General features: G+C 44.2%; 1 protein-coding gene across 5 annotated transcripts in view; it reads left to right on the top strand.

The window, feature by feature from the left end:
- The window catches only part of LOC128140631 (SAM and SH3 domain-containing protein 1-like), a 575,076-nt gene that overhangs the window by 529,456 nt on the left and 30,348 nt on the right, over nucleotides 1-15,272 (top strand). For 4 of the 5 annotated variants that reach the window (XM_052784771.1, XM_052784772.1, XM_052784774.1 and 1 more), the window contains one exon: nucleotides 12,628-12,760. In XM_052784771.1, coding sequence (XP_052640731.1) covers nucleotides 12,628-12,760 — 133 coding nt within the window. Of the gene's footprint in view, nucleotides 1-11,626; nucleotides 11,916-12,627; nucleotides 12,761-15,272 lie in introns of those variants that run through there. The other variant, XM_052784775.1, reaches the window with a different exon arrangement.

Here is a 15,272-nt window from a genome sequence, read left to right as displayed (position 1 = left end):
GTAAACATTTTATACACACAAATGATAAAAGCGAATTGCAGAATAATTGCAGATTGAGGGAATTTAGAAAAAGAATAATTTTTAGTTTACTTGCTATACATTTGTTTGGTAACCTTGGGGATTTAAGAGATGTCAAGACACTAGTATAATGGCTTTTTTTTTTTTTTAACCTTCTCGTTTTATGTTTGCAGGTAGAAAGACCTGCTGCTAGTTAGGAGGACTTAGGAGGATGGGTCACTAGTTTTTTGTGGAGAATCTTGGTCTAGCTTTGCCCAGAGACTACATTTCAGGAAAGAAAAAAAAAAAAAAAAAGTAGAATCTAAGCAAAGAGAGAATCTAAAAATGGAGGCAGAATGTCTGGAGTGTTCTAAGGGTTTAAGTACTCCATTGCTTTCAAGTCAGCTCTGCCCACAGCATAAGAACAGCCACCTACAAACTAACATCTAAAGGGCAAATATCATTAGTTGTTGTTTTCCTTTTTGGGGGCGGGGGGGGGGGGGGGGGGGAGAGACCACTTGTTTTTTTAAACTTGTATAGCTATTATATGTTTATGACTAACATCACTGGTGTTGATCCTTAACTCATTTTAAAGATTGATTTAGGGATTCTTTTTCCCAGCTCCTCCTCTTTTAAATTACTATGCCAGGAAATGGAAACTTGCATTTTGTGCCCTTACAAAACTAAACCCTAAACACGAACCACAAAGGATTGAATGGTCATCATCTCAGCATCTGAAGGCAGGCAGCCCAATGTCATTGCTGTGTGGTTAATTGTATGTCCAGTTTGTTTGCTCTTAAGAAACAACCAACCAACCGAAGGCCTTGCCACGTCAGTAGGTGACTTGGTTCTCTTCCACTTTAGAGAAGTTTGTAGCTTTCAGTCTCACTACTGTGGTCCCTTTGTTTCACAACAAAGTGTGCGTGTTATTTAATTGCTAATGTGGGAATGCAGTTGAAACTGTTTTTCTTTTTAGTCAGATGTATCAAAAGTCTAAAACGCCTCATCATTTTTTTACCAATTTCTTTCTGAGTATTTATGTTTCATCTCTGTTGGAATGAAGGCTGCTCACAGTAACACTAGACAAGCTTTCATTGCCTTGTGCCATGCTTTGGGATGTAAAGCAGGTGCAGATTGCAAATGGATCTCTTTCTGGATTTTAGATAAGGGCCTATTTGTCCTCAGGAGTCAGAAAGTCCAGGGAAAGAGAGGACTTCAAAATTGTACCACATTCTTTCTTTACACTGAGGTGCCTTTTATGCTTCTTAAAGATAGAAGCTCATTTGATAACTTTTGGGGGCTGAAATTCTCAGTTCATCTAGAACAGGGCTGCTTCATCCCCAGAGCCCCACTGGTACAGCTCCAGCCCAGCTCGGAGGACCAGCATTAGGAGAAACCAGTATAAATCCTTTCCTGTGCCCTCTGCTGAAAGACTGCTAATTGGTACCAGTTGCCATGTTTGATGCAGGAGTCGGGGAAAGGAGAGAAGCAGGAGGGAGGTTGTGATAGAAGTGTGTATCATACGTGTGCTGCTGCTGAAACAAACCACTAATTAACTTTGCTGACGGTTTCTGTAGATGCAAGTTAAATGAAGTCGTAATTATCTCTGGACTGAACTGTTTTGTTGGTCTCATCGGGCTTCTGTGTTTCGGTTTTGATCAGCGGATAATGGTCAGCCATCCAGAACTCATTAATGCAAGCTTCCAGGTAGCATAGCCGGCCTTCGTTTGAAGGGTGCTGCAGTGAGCTGTGCCGGGCTCCCCACCTGCCACATGTGGCCTTAGCAGCCTCGGGAGAGAGGCCATAGAATTTATGAGTGGGGCGAACAAAACCAGCATCTCCCTCCAAAAGCATGGCCCGCAGGTGGGCCCGCTGGAGGCCTGCAGTGCTGTTTTACCTCCCTGCCCTCCCAACACTGCTTTACCCAGGACTGTCAACATGGCACCATTACCAGTAGGAAACTGGTGCCCCGTTTGTTTTTGCAGAGGAGGGTGGCAGTGGTTGTGCAGACCTTGAGGCGTGCTGTGCACACCTGCATCTGCCACGAGGCCGGTGCTGGGGAAAACTCCCCCTTGCATTGCTGCTCTTTCTGATTTCTATCGATCCTCTTTGTAACAGACGGCAGCAAATCGAGTCCCTACAGCAACAGCTCTAGCTGGAGTGAGATAATCTTTGTTGCTCCTGTTCTTCATATTATTTCCTGAGGACATTTTTATTTACCAAGTCATTAAATGGGGCTAAAAGCTGAAAGAGTGTGCAGCATAGGGTTTGTGTCTACTACCAGTGTCAAAGGCAGAATAACAGACGAGAATGGACTTTGGGTTGTATTCGTTTCAATCCGAGAGATGCTGAAGCTCTTGAATCAGGATTGTATTACCTATGGTACAAAGCTGACCGACAAAAGATGAAGTCTGATAGAATTATCTCTGGCTCACGACAGTCATTACTGTGTTGTTCGGTAAGTGTGAAGAGTAGGAAGAAAAGAAATAATTACAGTATAACTTCTGTAGCACCAGCTACCTTGAGAGTAAATCTAAGTTTAACTACAGCAAATCCACATTATTCAGAGTTATACTGCATTTCAGTGGTTCAGATTGTGGATGCTTTCTAAATACAGTGATTTTTAAATTGATTTTTATTCATATTACTGATGGATTCTTTAAATGTTTAACCATTTGTTAACATTATTATTGCTTATACTACAGGACTGTTAGAGTAAACAGGAAAAAGCCCTTCCTTTGGTACAGTCAGTTTAACTTGTTAGAACTAAGCTCAAAGTTGATGCATATTGTGAATCAGCATTGGGTATCAATGGCGACTAGGGTATGATGACTTTTTTTAATTTAAACAGTAGTGTTTAAGCTGAGGCAACACAGATACTTTGAGCATTTTGAAAGCTGTGCGCTATGGTAGCCCCGTTTTTGCTGTTATCACAGAACTTAACCATTTTTTCTAAGGTTGGGTTTTGGGTTTGTTTTTTTTTTTTCTCCATGAAAGGCTAAAGCGGGGAAGAGGATGCTTCTGTGTTTCAGTTCTTGGAGAACTTGTTGCCACCTCCAGTCCTTGCATGCTCTTTGAAGTAATGGGGGGGAGCTGATGTTGAGCATGGCTATGAATGAACGCAGGGCTTTGATCTTTGCTTCGAAGAGTCTAGTGACCCAATTTCTGTTAAGATTTCGTGAAAGGCACTGATGTGCCTCATTGTGTTGGATGGTATATTTATTATTACTATCCAAGTTCCTGTAATATTGTCAGTGCTTAGTAACAGTTATGATGAAGAAAGAGCCTATAATAAGAAATGGCTTAAAATGATAGTACTGAATTCCCACACTATGTGCCTAACACAGGGACCTGTCCTGGGAGCTGCTGGCTGCCCTCCCTTTCCACTGATCTCAGGGACAGTGTCCAGCACCTCTTGGTGAAAGCTAGCAGCAGCAGATTTACAGCATATTTTTTTACGAACGTCCCCCCTCTCTATCCATGCATAAGAGCAGGGTTTCCCATTGGTATAGTAATACAAAAACCTTCATGAGAGAAACGCAAACCATCATTACAGTTCCCAGGACACAACACAAAGTTTTAAGTAAGGTCAGCGCTGTGGAGTGATGATAGCAGAGTGAGAGACCATTGATGTGGTTATATTTGGTTTTGCAGAACACTGTAAGGAGTTTTTTACCTATTTGGTCTGAAATTTTCCAGAACCCTTTGGAATTTGCAGGAGAAACGCATTTATTTACGAATAAAACTGTATCACTTCTTTAAGTATTATTTACCGTGCAAGACCTGCCCATGTTGTCATCGGATACAACTTGACTAGGTGTGTGTCCCTAGTGGGCCTGAACGCTGTCACCACAGGATTGTACTGAGCAGTTGGCAGTAATATAGTCCAAGTAAACCTCCTGCTCACTGCCAGTAGGAGTTGCTCCTGCAGATGTGAAGACTGGATGTAATTAGTCTGTTGTAAGGTCTTTCAGAAAAATCTTCCTGCTATCATGACTCAGAGAAGAGAGCTTACACTAACACGCAGGCAGTGACTGTAATTAAGCATGTTCTTAACCACTTCTGTTTTGACTGCATTCACACAAGCCCTGTTGACTTACTAACCACTTCTGTTTTGACTGCATTCACACAAGCCCTATTGACTTACTTTACCGCAAAATGTTTGGCCATGTATTTGGGGAGGGTGGGAGGTGGGAAGGCAAATTAATTTAATATTCATTCTAACACATGACTTGGCTTACCTTTTTGCCCTTGGGCAGATGCCTAATTTCTCTGCTTATTACCTAGAGGGTGGGGGACAGCGGTAACAGCTTTTTTCTATTCTCCCTGTATGCATCAGCCAGCAGGAGATGCTGTAATCCATAATGTGGTTTCCCTGCCCCCATCTTTTTTGAGACCAAGCCTATTAAATTGGAACAAAGCCTTGCTCAGTTCAAGAATTAGGAATCTCAAAAGCCATGTGTTTCACTGCCCTATTTGGCAGACCCAGGCTGAATAATCTTTACTTGTGGTACAATAGAAAATTTTAATTGCGCTCCTGTCGGCTACCACTTGCTTCCCCTCCCCATTGCTAGTGTTTCCTTCCTCGCACTTAGCACGGTAACATTAATATTGTTTGAAAATACTATAAGAATGTAATTTAAATTACTACACCCTTCACTAAAGGGAGCTCATTCTCTTCTTTTTATTTTTTTTTTCTTTTTTTTTCTCCAGTATGACTTTCACTGTATTTCATGTATTGCTGTTCCACCCTTGGTTTTCCGAAGTGCCGGGAGGTTGGTTTCCAGTGCCAGTGGTGGACTCCATTCATTAATAGTACAGGCTACACCAAAGAAAAGGGATTCTCCCCAGGCCTTCTTAACCTTGCCAAAACACAAGATGCAGTTGAGACCTCCTTGTTAGAGACTCTCTTTCCCATGTGTAGAGGAGTCTGCAGGAGAATTGGAAAGGAATGCTGTATTGTAACAGATACAGAATAATGTAATGCAGAGCTTCATTCTGCCACATATACCTATGACAAGTGGTACATGAGTACAGCTGTAATGTCATTAAAATTAATTATGCTAATCAGGGAGAGAAACACTTTGCCATGAGGAAATGTGTCTGGCTTGCAGATGCAAACGTCAGCAGTGTGCTTCTCAAAATTACTTAACTAAAACCTGGAAACAGTTAACATCTAGGAATTTGCCTAAGCAGCTATTCTAGTATCAAGACAGACCTCCTGGGAGAATTAAATTTGCGTGCTCTCGTTACTTATGACAAATATTTCCCACTAATTTCAGCAAGCAGTGTCGTCACCAGCTAATGTGCAATATATCTTTCACCAAAGTAGCCGTTGGATGCTCCTTTGATTTCCTTGTAAGTAATCACAGACCGACCCCAGACATGGTTACCTGGGGGGGCTGACACTTCCACTGCACGTTTTAGACTTACACAGCCCTTGCAATTCATGCTCTTGCAGTTAATTATGTGAAGTGGCAAAAACATTTATGACCTCTGTTAATTTTCTTAAAAATTTTGGAGACCATTATTTGTAACCTCAGGATATGATGTGGATTATCACATCTGAGCTTCACACAGTTTTCTATAAACAGCCTCTGCAAGGATTAGAGGTTTGCGAAACTTTCTTAATGAAACCCAAAACCTTCAAAACTCAAGTTGCAAAACCCCAAACTTAGATCAGTTTCACTCATGGCCATGAACTTTTAAGGGAATCTGGGATACATTTCAAGGAAGTTGCTGTCATGTTTCACTTGATGTGGGCTGGTATGTTATTGAAATTGGAGAACACTAGCTGGTTTTATCTGAAGCTTAGAATTTTCCATAGGGCTTTACATCAGAGTTTTGGGGCTGAAGTAATTCAATGGTAAGAACCCAGCTACAACACACCAGTAAATCTAGTTTACATGACCACTAGGGAGTAGAAAAGCTGTGTACGGTCACTAGTACAAAGATGGAGAAATTGAAAAAGGACATTTGGCTAGGTGGCTCATTAAAATCAGCCAGTCATCCAAGGAAGTAGATGTTTAGCCCTGTTGTGATTTCACTGTGTGATTGATCTGCAGTGAATCCAGATTAACTGGCCATTGATGGTATGGTCCTGAGTAAGGGGAGTCTTTTCTGAGCTTAAAGAGGGTGCTGTTGTGGTATGCCTTTGCTACTGCTTTCCACCACTGGATAGCAGTGCTCCTAATTAGCAGAGGTTTTGGTCTGTGTTTTCTTGTGCTCTGAGAAGAATTGTCCAAATTCTGGATTTGTCCCAAGGTTTGAGATTAGGTATGGTTGACTATAAGAGGAGCGCCAGTTTACTTGAGCATCTCAGCGTCTGTTTCTTAGGAAGGGAGGTCTGAGCCCAGCCTAGGAGGAGAAGTTGGAAGTCACGCTACAATGCTTCATAAAGCCGCAATGTGGCTAATTCTAGGCCAGTCTGATATTTCTGAATTAAACATAATTTGCCTTTCCAGTTCTTAGTGATGTTCTTTTTTTATAGCACTGAAACCAAAGGGAAAGAAAAAAAAAAAAGTATCTTAAGTTCACTAATTTAAAAAACATTAAGCAAGGTTTATTTTTCTGTCAAATTAGCCCTTTATAAAGGGAGATTCTCAGGGGGGCTTTTTGTCAAAAGAATTAAAAAGTGAAAATAAAAAAAGCCTGGTAAAGGGCCTAAGTTATATTTCCTATAGACACAGCCTCCACTCTAGCGGTCGTGTCTGAGGGTCAGTCTTCGTCCTGGCTTTGCAGAGATTCTCTGTATTTTTTTCTTTCACTGAAATTCCATAGACAGTAATTAAGGAACTGGAGGCCAGCAAGAGGTCAGCAAGCCTTCGTCAGTGAAAACAGGGATTGTTTGCCATGTACAACACTCCCTTTTTTCCTTGTGGTGAATAGAAGATTTGCTTAGAGCTGATGACTTATGCCTTTCTTGCAAGTTATGCAGCTAGCGAGTAACTGGGGGAATCAATCAGTGAGCAGAAAACAGCTAATTGAGTCCAGCATCACGCTTTTTTCTTCTTTACATATTCAGTGCTGGAATCGGAGCCAGTTTGGTGTCTGATAATGTAACTCCACAGAAGAGGCATTTTGTGCACAGGATTCGGAGCGAATACAATACTTGAGAAGAAGGGTCTACTGCTGAATTTTAGGGTTACGAAGCTGACAGCAGTTGAGGACTCAGGGGGAATTACTCGAAACTGAGCTTTAGGCCTATAAATGCCGAAGCTGGTAAGTCACTGAGCATGTAGCGTGATGTGGAGAGGATGTGCCTCCTGTTTCAGAGAGGGAGAAAGAGAAAAGGCTTTTGTGGTTATTCTTAGGCACAGCACAGCATGCATAGCTTTTCTCGGTTCTCCTCTTCGTTTCCTTGGGCTTTTAAGTTCTTTTCTGTTCTATTTTCCTGTCTCTGACTTTATCCAGGCATCTTTAATAAAAATTTTTAAAAAGTTAGAATGGTTGGTTTTTTTGGCAGATGTAAAGCCTGTTAGAGAGAAAGAAGAAAGGACACGTGTAGCCACGTCTCCTAAAGGGAACAGCAAAATCTCTTTGCATTTACTGTAGAGCTTGTAGTTCTGAAGTGAGCTAGCCAGGGCTGGGGGATGTGATGTGATATGCCCACAAGTCTGATTGTGGCTTTTTGCCCCACTTTGCTGAACAAGAATTGTCTGATAGCCAAAAATAATTGCAGCTTGGGCTTAATCAGCTATTAAGAGATTTGCTTGTTTCTTAGATGGGGGGCTTCCTAGAGATTTCAGTTTGGGGCTGAACTATTACTGGGCATAAAGCGAATTGTAAAATTGTAACATCTCTCTAAATGGCTTCACACAGCTCATGTAAAAATCACGTTATGTTTTTGTTTATGGAGCTGAAACAGATTAATCAGTTATGATAGCTTTAACTGGATATTGTTCTGTGTTTCTTAAACATTTTTATTAGGACGTGGCTAGCAGGCTTTGCCTATCTTGTGTTTTTTAAGGGCTGCTGCTATAATCCTGAAGTGTTTCCAAACATAGTCCTGCCAAAAGCTAGCTACTTACTTCTGGTTTACATTTTGCCGATTAATTCCAAGTACCCTAATAAATGTTAGGTTTCTCTGTGTGTGTGCGTGTGTGTGAAGCACTAATTCGAAGGGGGAGGTTAGGATTGTTATTTCTATGGCGTGTGAAATGGGCTGGATGTTAGAGAGCAGCAGAGCAAGGTGTGTGCCCTGCCTCCAGAGCAGGCAGCGGCAAAGAGCCTGCGTGAGAAAAGTGGGAGAGAAAGCAAAGAGGGCGCCGGGAGCAGAACCGTAGATAGCTCCTTGAATATCAAAGTATGCGTGCTGATTTCCTATTTGTTCCTGGATGCAAGGCTTTTCACTTTGATCTTACATACGAGATGATGCAAAGCGTGGCCTTTAGAGGTGCACGAGTAGGAAAAGTTTTCCAAGGAGAGAAGACGCTAGAGGTGGCAGAGGGAATTGATCTCTCCTGGATTTGAGAGCACCTTCAGAGGTTTGTGGCCACATTTGTTAGCGGCGAAGAGCTGGGTGGTGGGGATGGGCCTTGGCCTCTGCGTAATTTTCCAGCCATGTGGTACGTGGTGGCTGCAGTCCTCCGCATGCAGTCCTTGGTATTTCCAGATGCTGTTAATTTAGTCCCTGTTTCCCTGTAGTCCTTCGCGCGTTTGTGCAGCCGAGCTCTTCCAAGCTGGCGGGTTTCCGCACCGTGAGAGCATTGCAGATGTGTCGGGGATGCACTTGCTCCAAGCGGCGCGGGGAGAGGCGGCTCCGCCCGGCCAGCCCCGCCAAGGGGGCCCCGCAGGCTTCGCCGGGTCCCCGGCAGCCCGGCCGAGCCCCGCGCTCTCTTTAAAGGAAGCGCGATTTTTTTGTGTGTCAGCTTTGGACAATTTGTTATGGTTTAAGGCTGTGGAGCCAGCTGTCTGCAATCTGATGTAATGTTGTCCTGGAAACCAGAAATGAAACACTTAAGCATTCACCACAGAATTACTACATACAGCATTAGCCAAAATAATTAAAAGTTGAGCCATATGGGCTTTCAGATGGAAAAATTTGGAGCGGAGGAGATGGAAGTTAAGTTGTTCCTATTTGCAGTACTGCAAATCCGTTTGTTTTCCCCTTGGTGTGTGGGGAGAGGCCTGCTCCGGCGGTGCGTGGGGGAGACGGGGAGATGGAGGGGCCCCGGCTGTTTCACCGGCGCGTTAATGACGCCGAGGCTTGGCCTAATGAAGACGGCCATGTGCCAGGGGCTGGGGGAGGCATTGGCGGAGGGGTGCGCAGCGTGGCCGCCTCCTGTGCCGGAGAGCCTCCGGCCTAGCCTCTTGCAGACGCATCGTTCCCTCTTTAATAGACTATGTCTACCCCTTTTGCAGTGCTGCAGTGCACTGAAGCACTTGTTAAAGGGGGAGAGGGCAAGAGGGGGGCTGGCAGCCAGCTGCGTTGAAGCCCCGTGCCAAGGCCTGGCTGCTAGAGCTGTCCAGGAAGACATTTGCCCAGCCCGCCACGCGTTGGGGAGATTGGGGTGATTTTTCTCATCTGAAGTCAGGGAAAGCCACCAAAAAAAGCAATTCGGTCACTGTGGAAGTGCGGGGGGAGAGCGGGTAGAGTGGGTCAAGGAAGTCAAAGCATCAAAGTTCGGTGATTTCCAAATATGTCGCTTACAGCCTGAATGCTTTACATTTCTGCTTTCTGTTTGATATTGGCTGTAAAAGAAAGCATTGCTTGAGCTGGAAAATTAAGCTCTGTTTCCCATGTGCCAAAATGGAAACTTTTGATAATTTCAAGGCCTTTTTTTTAAAAATTGTTTCAAAAACAGGAAGCGAATCTAAAGCAGTCCTTTTTCAAAACGGTTTCATTTTCAAGGAATCAGCATTATTTGACAAGAAAGTTTCCTGAGCGGCACCACTGGCGTAGTCACCGACGTTTTTAGGCCTTTTTGCATGAACTTATTAGCCATCCTTTTCCTTTACAGAAGATTTTCCGTGCCACATGCTACCCGATATGATAGGAAATAGGTTGCTGTAGAGGGACTGACTTTGTTTTTAGTCAACCCATAATCCGGCGGCTCCTGTTGTTAAACATGAGCTTTTCTTGCCTTTCTCAGCCAAGCACTGGCACTGGGAAGGGTCTGTCACTGCCTGCAGAGGACCCTGGCTCAAAGGGTGCCGGGAGTCCTGAAGCAGCAGGGAAGACCAGCTGGCACTGGATTACGATGGGACTTTATTTATTTTGAAGTGTGGTGGGGACTCCCTGTACCACCCACTCGGGTTTGATGTCAGTACCTTGTGCTGAGGCTATTTTGGCGCTCACTTTCGCAGTGGTAGTCATGAATGCAAATGTCAAACATCGTAAAAGCTTTTGTTGTCATTGTTGAGTCTTCTTAACTCTGAGGGGGACAGTTCTTTATTGGGTACCAGTGGTACAAAAGTAAGACTAGTTGTTTATTCTTTGATGAAATTCTGACCGGGAGGACCAGGTATGAGCTGTTCTCTAAGTCTCATAGAGCTCACAATTTTACAAACAGTAGTCTTGCAAACCAAGGGTATACGAAAAGTAATGAAGGCAGGCAGTGACTTAGAGCAATTGCATTTAAACATTTAAACACATCTTGACTGCAGGGTACGCATGATGGTTGCTTGCCAGGATGCGCTTAACGGCCTAAGAAGTCTTGACTGAACTTCTTGATTACAGTCAATAATCCATTTGTCATCATATCTAAATATGTCTGTCTCGTTGTTTGACATGTCATTAAATTGTCCCAGCCATAATCTCTGAATTAATGCCTAACTTGCTGTTTAATTTATCTTGATATAAACAAGTCTGGTACTCCTCTTTACAGCCCTATTTTTCCTGAAGGAAGATTATTAATTACCTAGCCAGCCTGTACCCATAATAAACGCACTCCTGCAGCTTTCAGATGGCAGAATGGCAATTCCTTCTGCCATATGTGGTCCATTTGGTATTTCTTCTTGTTTTGGAGTAACATGAAGTTTGTGGGAAATCAGTAATTGACAGTGCCCTTGTAGAAAGTGGCTGAAAGGTTGCTCTGGTATGGTTCTGCTGGCCTTGTGAGGTACGTGCCTGCGAGGTAGGCTTTCAGAGCTGCCCCGGCTCCTTCAGGCACTCTTGTGCCTTTGAAAGTGTACCCGTGCAACTGCTAATTGGTGTCCTGCCCTGTGGCATCTGCCGTTATTGCCACATCCTGATATTTAAGTGTATTAGAAAAGCAGAAGCGTTCTTATATTTGGCCTGTCTTTTATTCAGCCTTCAGATAAGCAGACAGCGTTTTTGCTGAGGAAGACGAGAGGGTGGGGGTTTTTTTGTTTGTTTGGTTTTTTGGCTTGCGTTTGTTGGGGATTTTTCTTTTTTAAAAAGTTTAATTAAGGAGAAGGAGGCAAAAGGATGAGCGTGCAGTGGAAACCCAGATAGCTGTGCCGACAGGAAGTTGCATGAGGGTTTTTAGAACTAACCATTAGGAATGCGGCGAATTAGCTGGGACCGCGGGTGAAAACAAAGTAAGGTATATGATCCATACCACGCTCCAGCTGGAGCCCGCGCTGCGCACAGGAATGTGCAGCGGTGCACAGTGCCAGGGCTGTCCTGGCCGAGCCAGAGAGCCCTGCTGGCCTCCTCTCCCCTTCCCTTCCCTTCCCTTCCCCCCGCCGCCTTCCACATTCTGAACTGATTAAAACAGAGGAAGTAGCACATCGAACGTTGGATCTGGCTCGAAAATCGAAGTCGTCTTCTTGTTCACAAGGAATGGATTGTTTCAGCTTGTTGTGTCACTGCTGCTGGAGAGAGGGGAATTTTTTTTTGTCTCTGTAATGTTTGATACTTGAGGGAAAACAGCTGGAACCAAGCATACTGGATCAGATGCGAAACGAAACGGGATGCTGGGGAATATGGACTGCACTGTATATCTGAAAAGGTCAGAGTTTTCCCTTGGTCAGTGCTGGAGGAATGCTGTGTCCATCTTAATTCCAGCCTCAAGAGCCTTCAGGAGGAGTGTAGGGAGCAGGGAGGAGGAAAGGAATATTTTGTAGCTGTGGCAGTTGGTGAGCGAGGCAGATGAGGTCTCCTCCTTCCTTTTCCTTCCCGTCCCTTTCTTGTGCTGCTGTTTTTGATTTTCTGGGAAGACTGGGGGGAAAAAAGCAAGTCGTCAATGACACAGCATCAGTTTGGAGAAGCTGTTTATAACCAGGTTTAAACAGCAAGTTCTGAGATGCCAGACAGACCAGTGACTGACCCAAACCACAGGAGCATAACTGGTATGGTAAGAAGAGCCCTGGGAAAGAGCCCTGCCTGAAACGTACTGAGAGAGGACGTGGAAGTAGTTATTACACAATGCATGGGAAGAAAGACAAGGGAAGGAATGCATTTTAATGCCTAGGATCTTACATTGCACAGATTTAGAAATCAAAATGGTATGTCATGCTTTCAGAAAAAGAAAAAGAAAAAAAAAAAAGAAAAAAAGAAAACCCTCAGTAATTTAAATGTTTCTGTCTGACCTGAGCTGAAAATATAACACCAGTTACAGAGCTGCATTGACACAGCGCAGCAGATGAGCTGGGTTAACTTGACTTCAAGGAGCAAGCCATGGAACTACTATTTTATTAATATTCCCTTTGTTTCTTTGCCAGTCAAGAGAACAATCCGATGATGAAACAGAGGAATCGGTGAAGTTTAAGAGGTTGCACAAGCTGGTGAATTCTACTCGCAGAGTCAGGAAGAAACTCATAAGAGTGGAAGAAATGAAAAAACCCAGCACAGAAGGTAAAATGCAACATGCATATGGTTAAAACTGCGTGTGTGAATACATGTTTCTGTTGAGAGGGGACAGAAAGTGGAGAGCTGGAGGAGGGAGGGGTGGAGTGTTCTTAAGGGATGATAGGAAAGACTGCCTTGTTTATGGTGCATGCCTTACCCAAGTAATTGCATTTTGAGACTGTGGAAGGAGGAAAGTGACAGCCTAGGATGTGGTTACTGCTGATCTCCTGGTATTCCCAGAGCAGTGCTGGAGAGTCCCTCATTAAGAGATTAGAACTTGGTTCATGTTTTATGCCCCATGCTGGGGAGGGAATGAGACAAGGAGCAATCCCAGCCGGCTGCCCCACAGGCTCAGCAAGGAGCTAAGAAGAGCGACCACCACGTTGCTCCCTCCTCCAAGGCCTGGAACAGCACACAGGTGAAGCTCTTGCTAGTTCTGGGAGGGTAGCAGCTGGTTGGTGGTATGGTTGCACCACATGGCATCATCCTGTGGCAAAAGTACAGAAACTCTATCAGACATTCTTGTGGGATAGCGACTGCCTCGTGTAATATTAACTCCTACTTCTGGGGGAGCCTGCTTGCAGTTTGGCTCCTGAATGAGCCCTGCTGCCAAGAGAGAGGGGGAGAGGAGGGGGGAGGAGGAGGAGGGTGGGGAAACGGGAAGCAGAGTTCAGGCCCTGGGAATGGCATACTGCAGAATTAACTCCAGATGACCGGTATCTGTGTGTGAGCACCCAGATTAACGGCTCCTGAGCCTCAGGAGCCTCTCTGGACAGCCCTGGTTGAGTCCTCACTGGAATTGTGGGCACCCGTCTATGTTAGTGGCCTTCCCGGGTTCTTATGCCAATTCCCCTCAGCTTTGCAGTGACCTGAGCCGTATTATGATTCCTTCCTAGTGCATTTAAGGAGAATGTGTGCATCTTCTTGGGTATGTGGCAGGAAGCTGTTGGCAGATTTATGATCTAGCCTGTGTCTCTCCTGCGTGATGATGGTTTTACGGGCTGGTGTGAAAGGCACGGCCAGTCTAGAGCTCTGGACTGGGCAGCTGTCTTGCTCTGAAAAGGTTTTGTCACCTCATAGGGTGAGCATAAAGCTGAGTTACCTTGGAAGCAAAACCATGGTTTATGAGAAAGGGCAAACAAAACAGCGCCATTTTTCCCCGACTCTGAGGAAGGGACCCCAGAGAGGCCTTTCCTACCCCCTTCCTCCCTGTGGGCCTGGGAAAAGCTGCAGGGAGCAATCAGCCGGAGGCCGGGGTGGGAGCAGCTGCAGGAGCAGGCAGCCCAGGGGCCGCTGGGCGTGCAGATGCCTTCCTGCAGTGTGACCAGACTTTCTCATCAGCATGTTAACTGTCTGTGTTGCTCTCTATTCCCTCTCTTACAGCGCTTCACCGCTGTATTTCCTTTTCTCTTTCAGTCTTTCACTTAAGTGTCCCAGTTCCTTCCAGGTTTTTTTTTGTCCACAGTTTTCCACGTCTGCCCCCCACAGAAAAATCACTGAATTAACAATTGTTTCAAAAAAAAATTTGCTCTGCTTCCTTTTTTCTCCATCTCCTGCCTGTCTTCTCTGTTTTAACTCCAGGCTTTTCTGAATGAATTATCCGTAACTCTGAGTTTGCACTTTATCTAACACTTTGTAGATTGGCTCTTGAGAAACTGTAGCAAAACCAGTTATTGCTAAATAACAACATGGATTACTTCTCTATAACTTCTACGTAAGTAGAAGGCCCCTTAAGTAGCCAAGTCTGCATTAGGAGCAGATATCTATGACTCTTCTTTCAGTAATTTCTACCCACACCCAAGTTTTCATGTGGCAAATTAGAAGTGCTTCATAAATGCTGTCCATCCTGTATCTCATAATGTAGGTCTGTATTCCCATTTGGATATGTCAGAGGGCTCTGCAAGATTACAAAAAGTGCTGTGGTCAGATTTGGGGATTGCTGTCTGGCCTTCCAAGTTACCTGTGGTTGACTGGATCGGTTCTTGAGCTGCTTGCTGCTGTTCCTAGAACCCGTGTTATGAATGTGAAGTAATGTGAAATCCGACATGGCTAGGTTTTGGGGAGTTGGCTATAAAATTTGAGCAACATCAGTAAAATTCCAATAAATTCATCAGTGTTCAACAGCCTTTAACAAAGTGTGAGAGTAGGCTTGGTTTGAAAACTGACGTGCAGTTCCTCAGAAGAAAGATTCGTCATAATCCACCTCAAAAATTCTTCACAAAGAACAACTTTGCCAAATTTCCCTTACACATTCCTGTTTTTAAAGAAAAGTACACTAGTCCCAGATCCTTCTCCCACATTTCTACTGTTGACTCTGTTATCACACTAAATATACATCTGGATGATCTGATACTAGAATGTGCCAATATCTGAATCCATGTGTCTTTTGTATTAGTCTGCTCCTAGTAAGCTAAATAACTGAAGCTTCCTAATTCCTGGGTAGCATTCTTATATAGCATTTAAAAACAAATCACATCTACATCTGTGTCGTTATGGCTTTGTGTCATGGACTCACTCC

Source organism: Harpia harpyja, chromosome 4, assembly GCF_026419915.1.
Source record: "Harpia harpyja isolate bHarHar1 chromosome 4, bHarHar1 primary haplotype, whole genome shotgun sequence".
NCBI classification, from domain to species: Eukaryota; Metazoa; Chordata; class Aves; order Accipitriformes; family Accipitridae; genus Harpia; species Harpia harpyja.
This window is presented reverse-complemented; position numbering and strand designations above follow the sequence as displayed.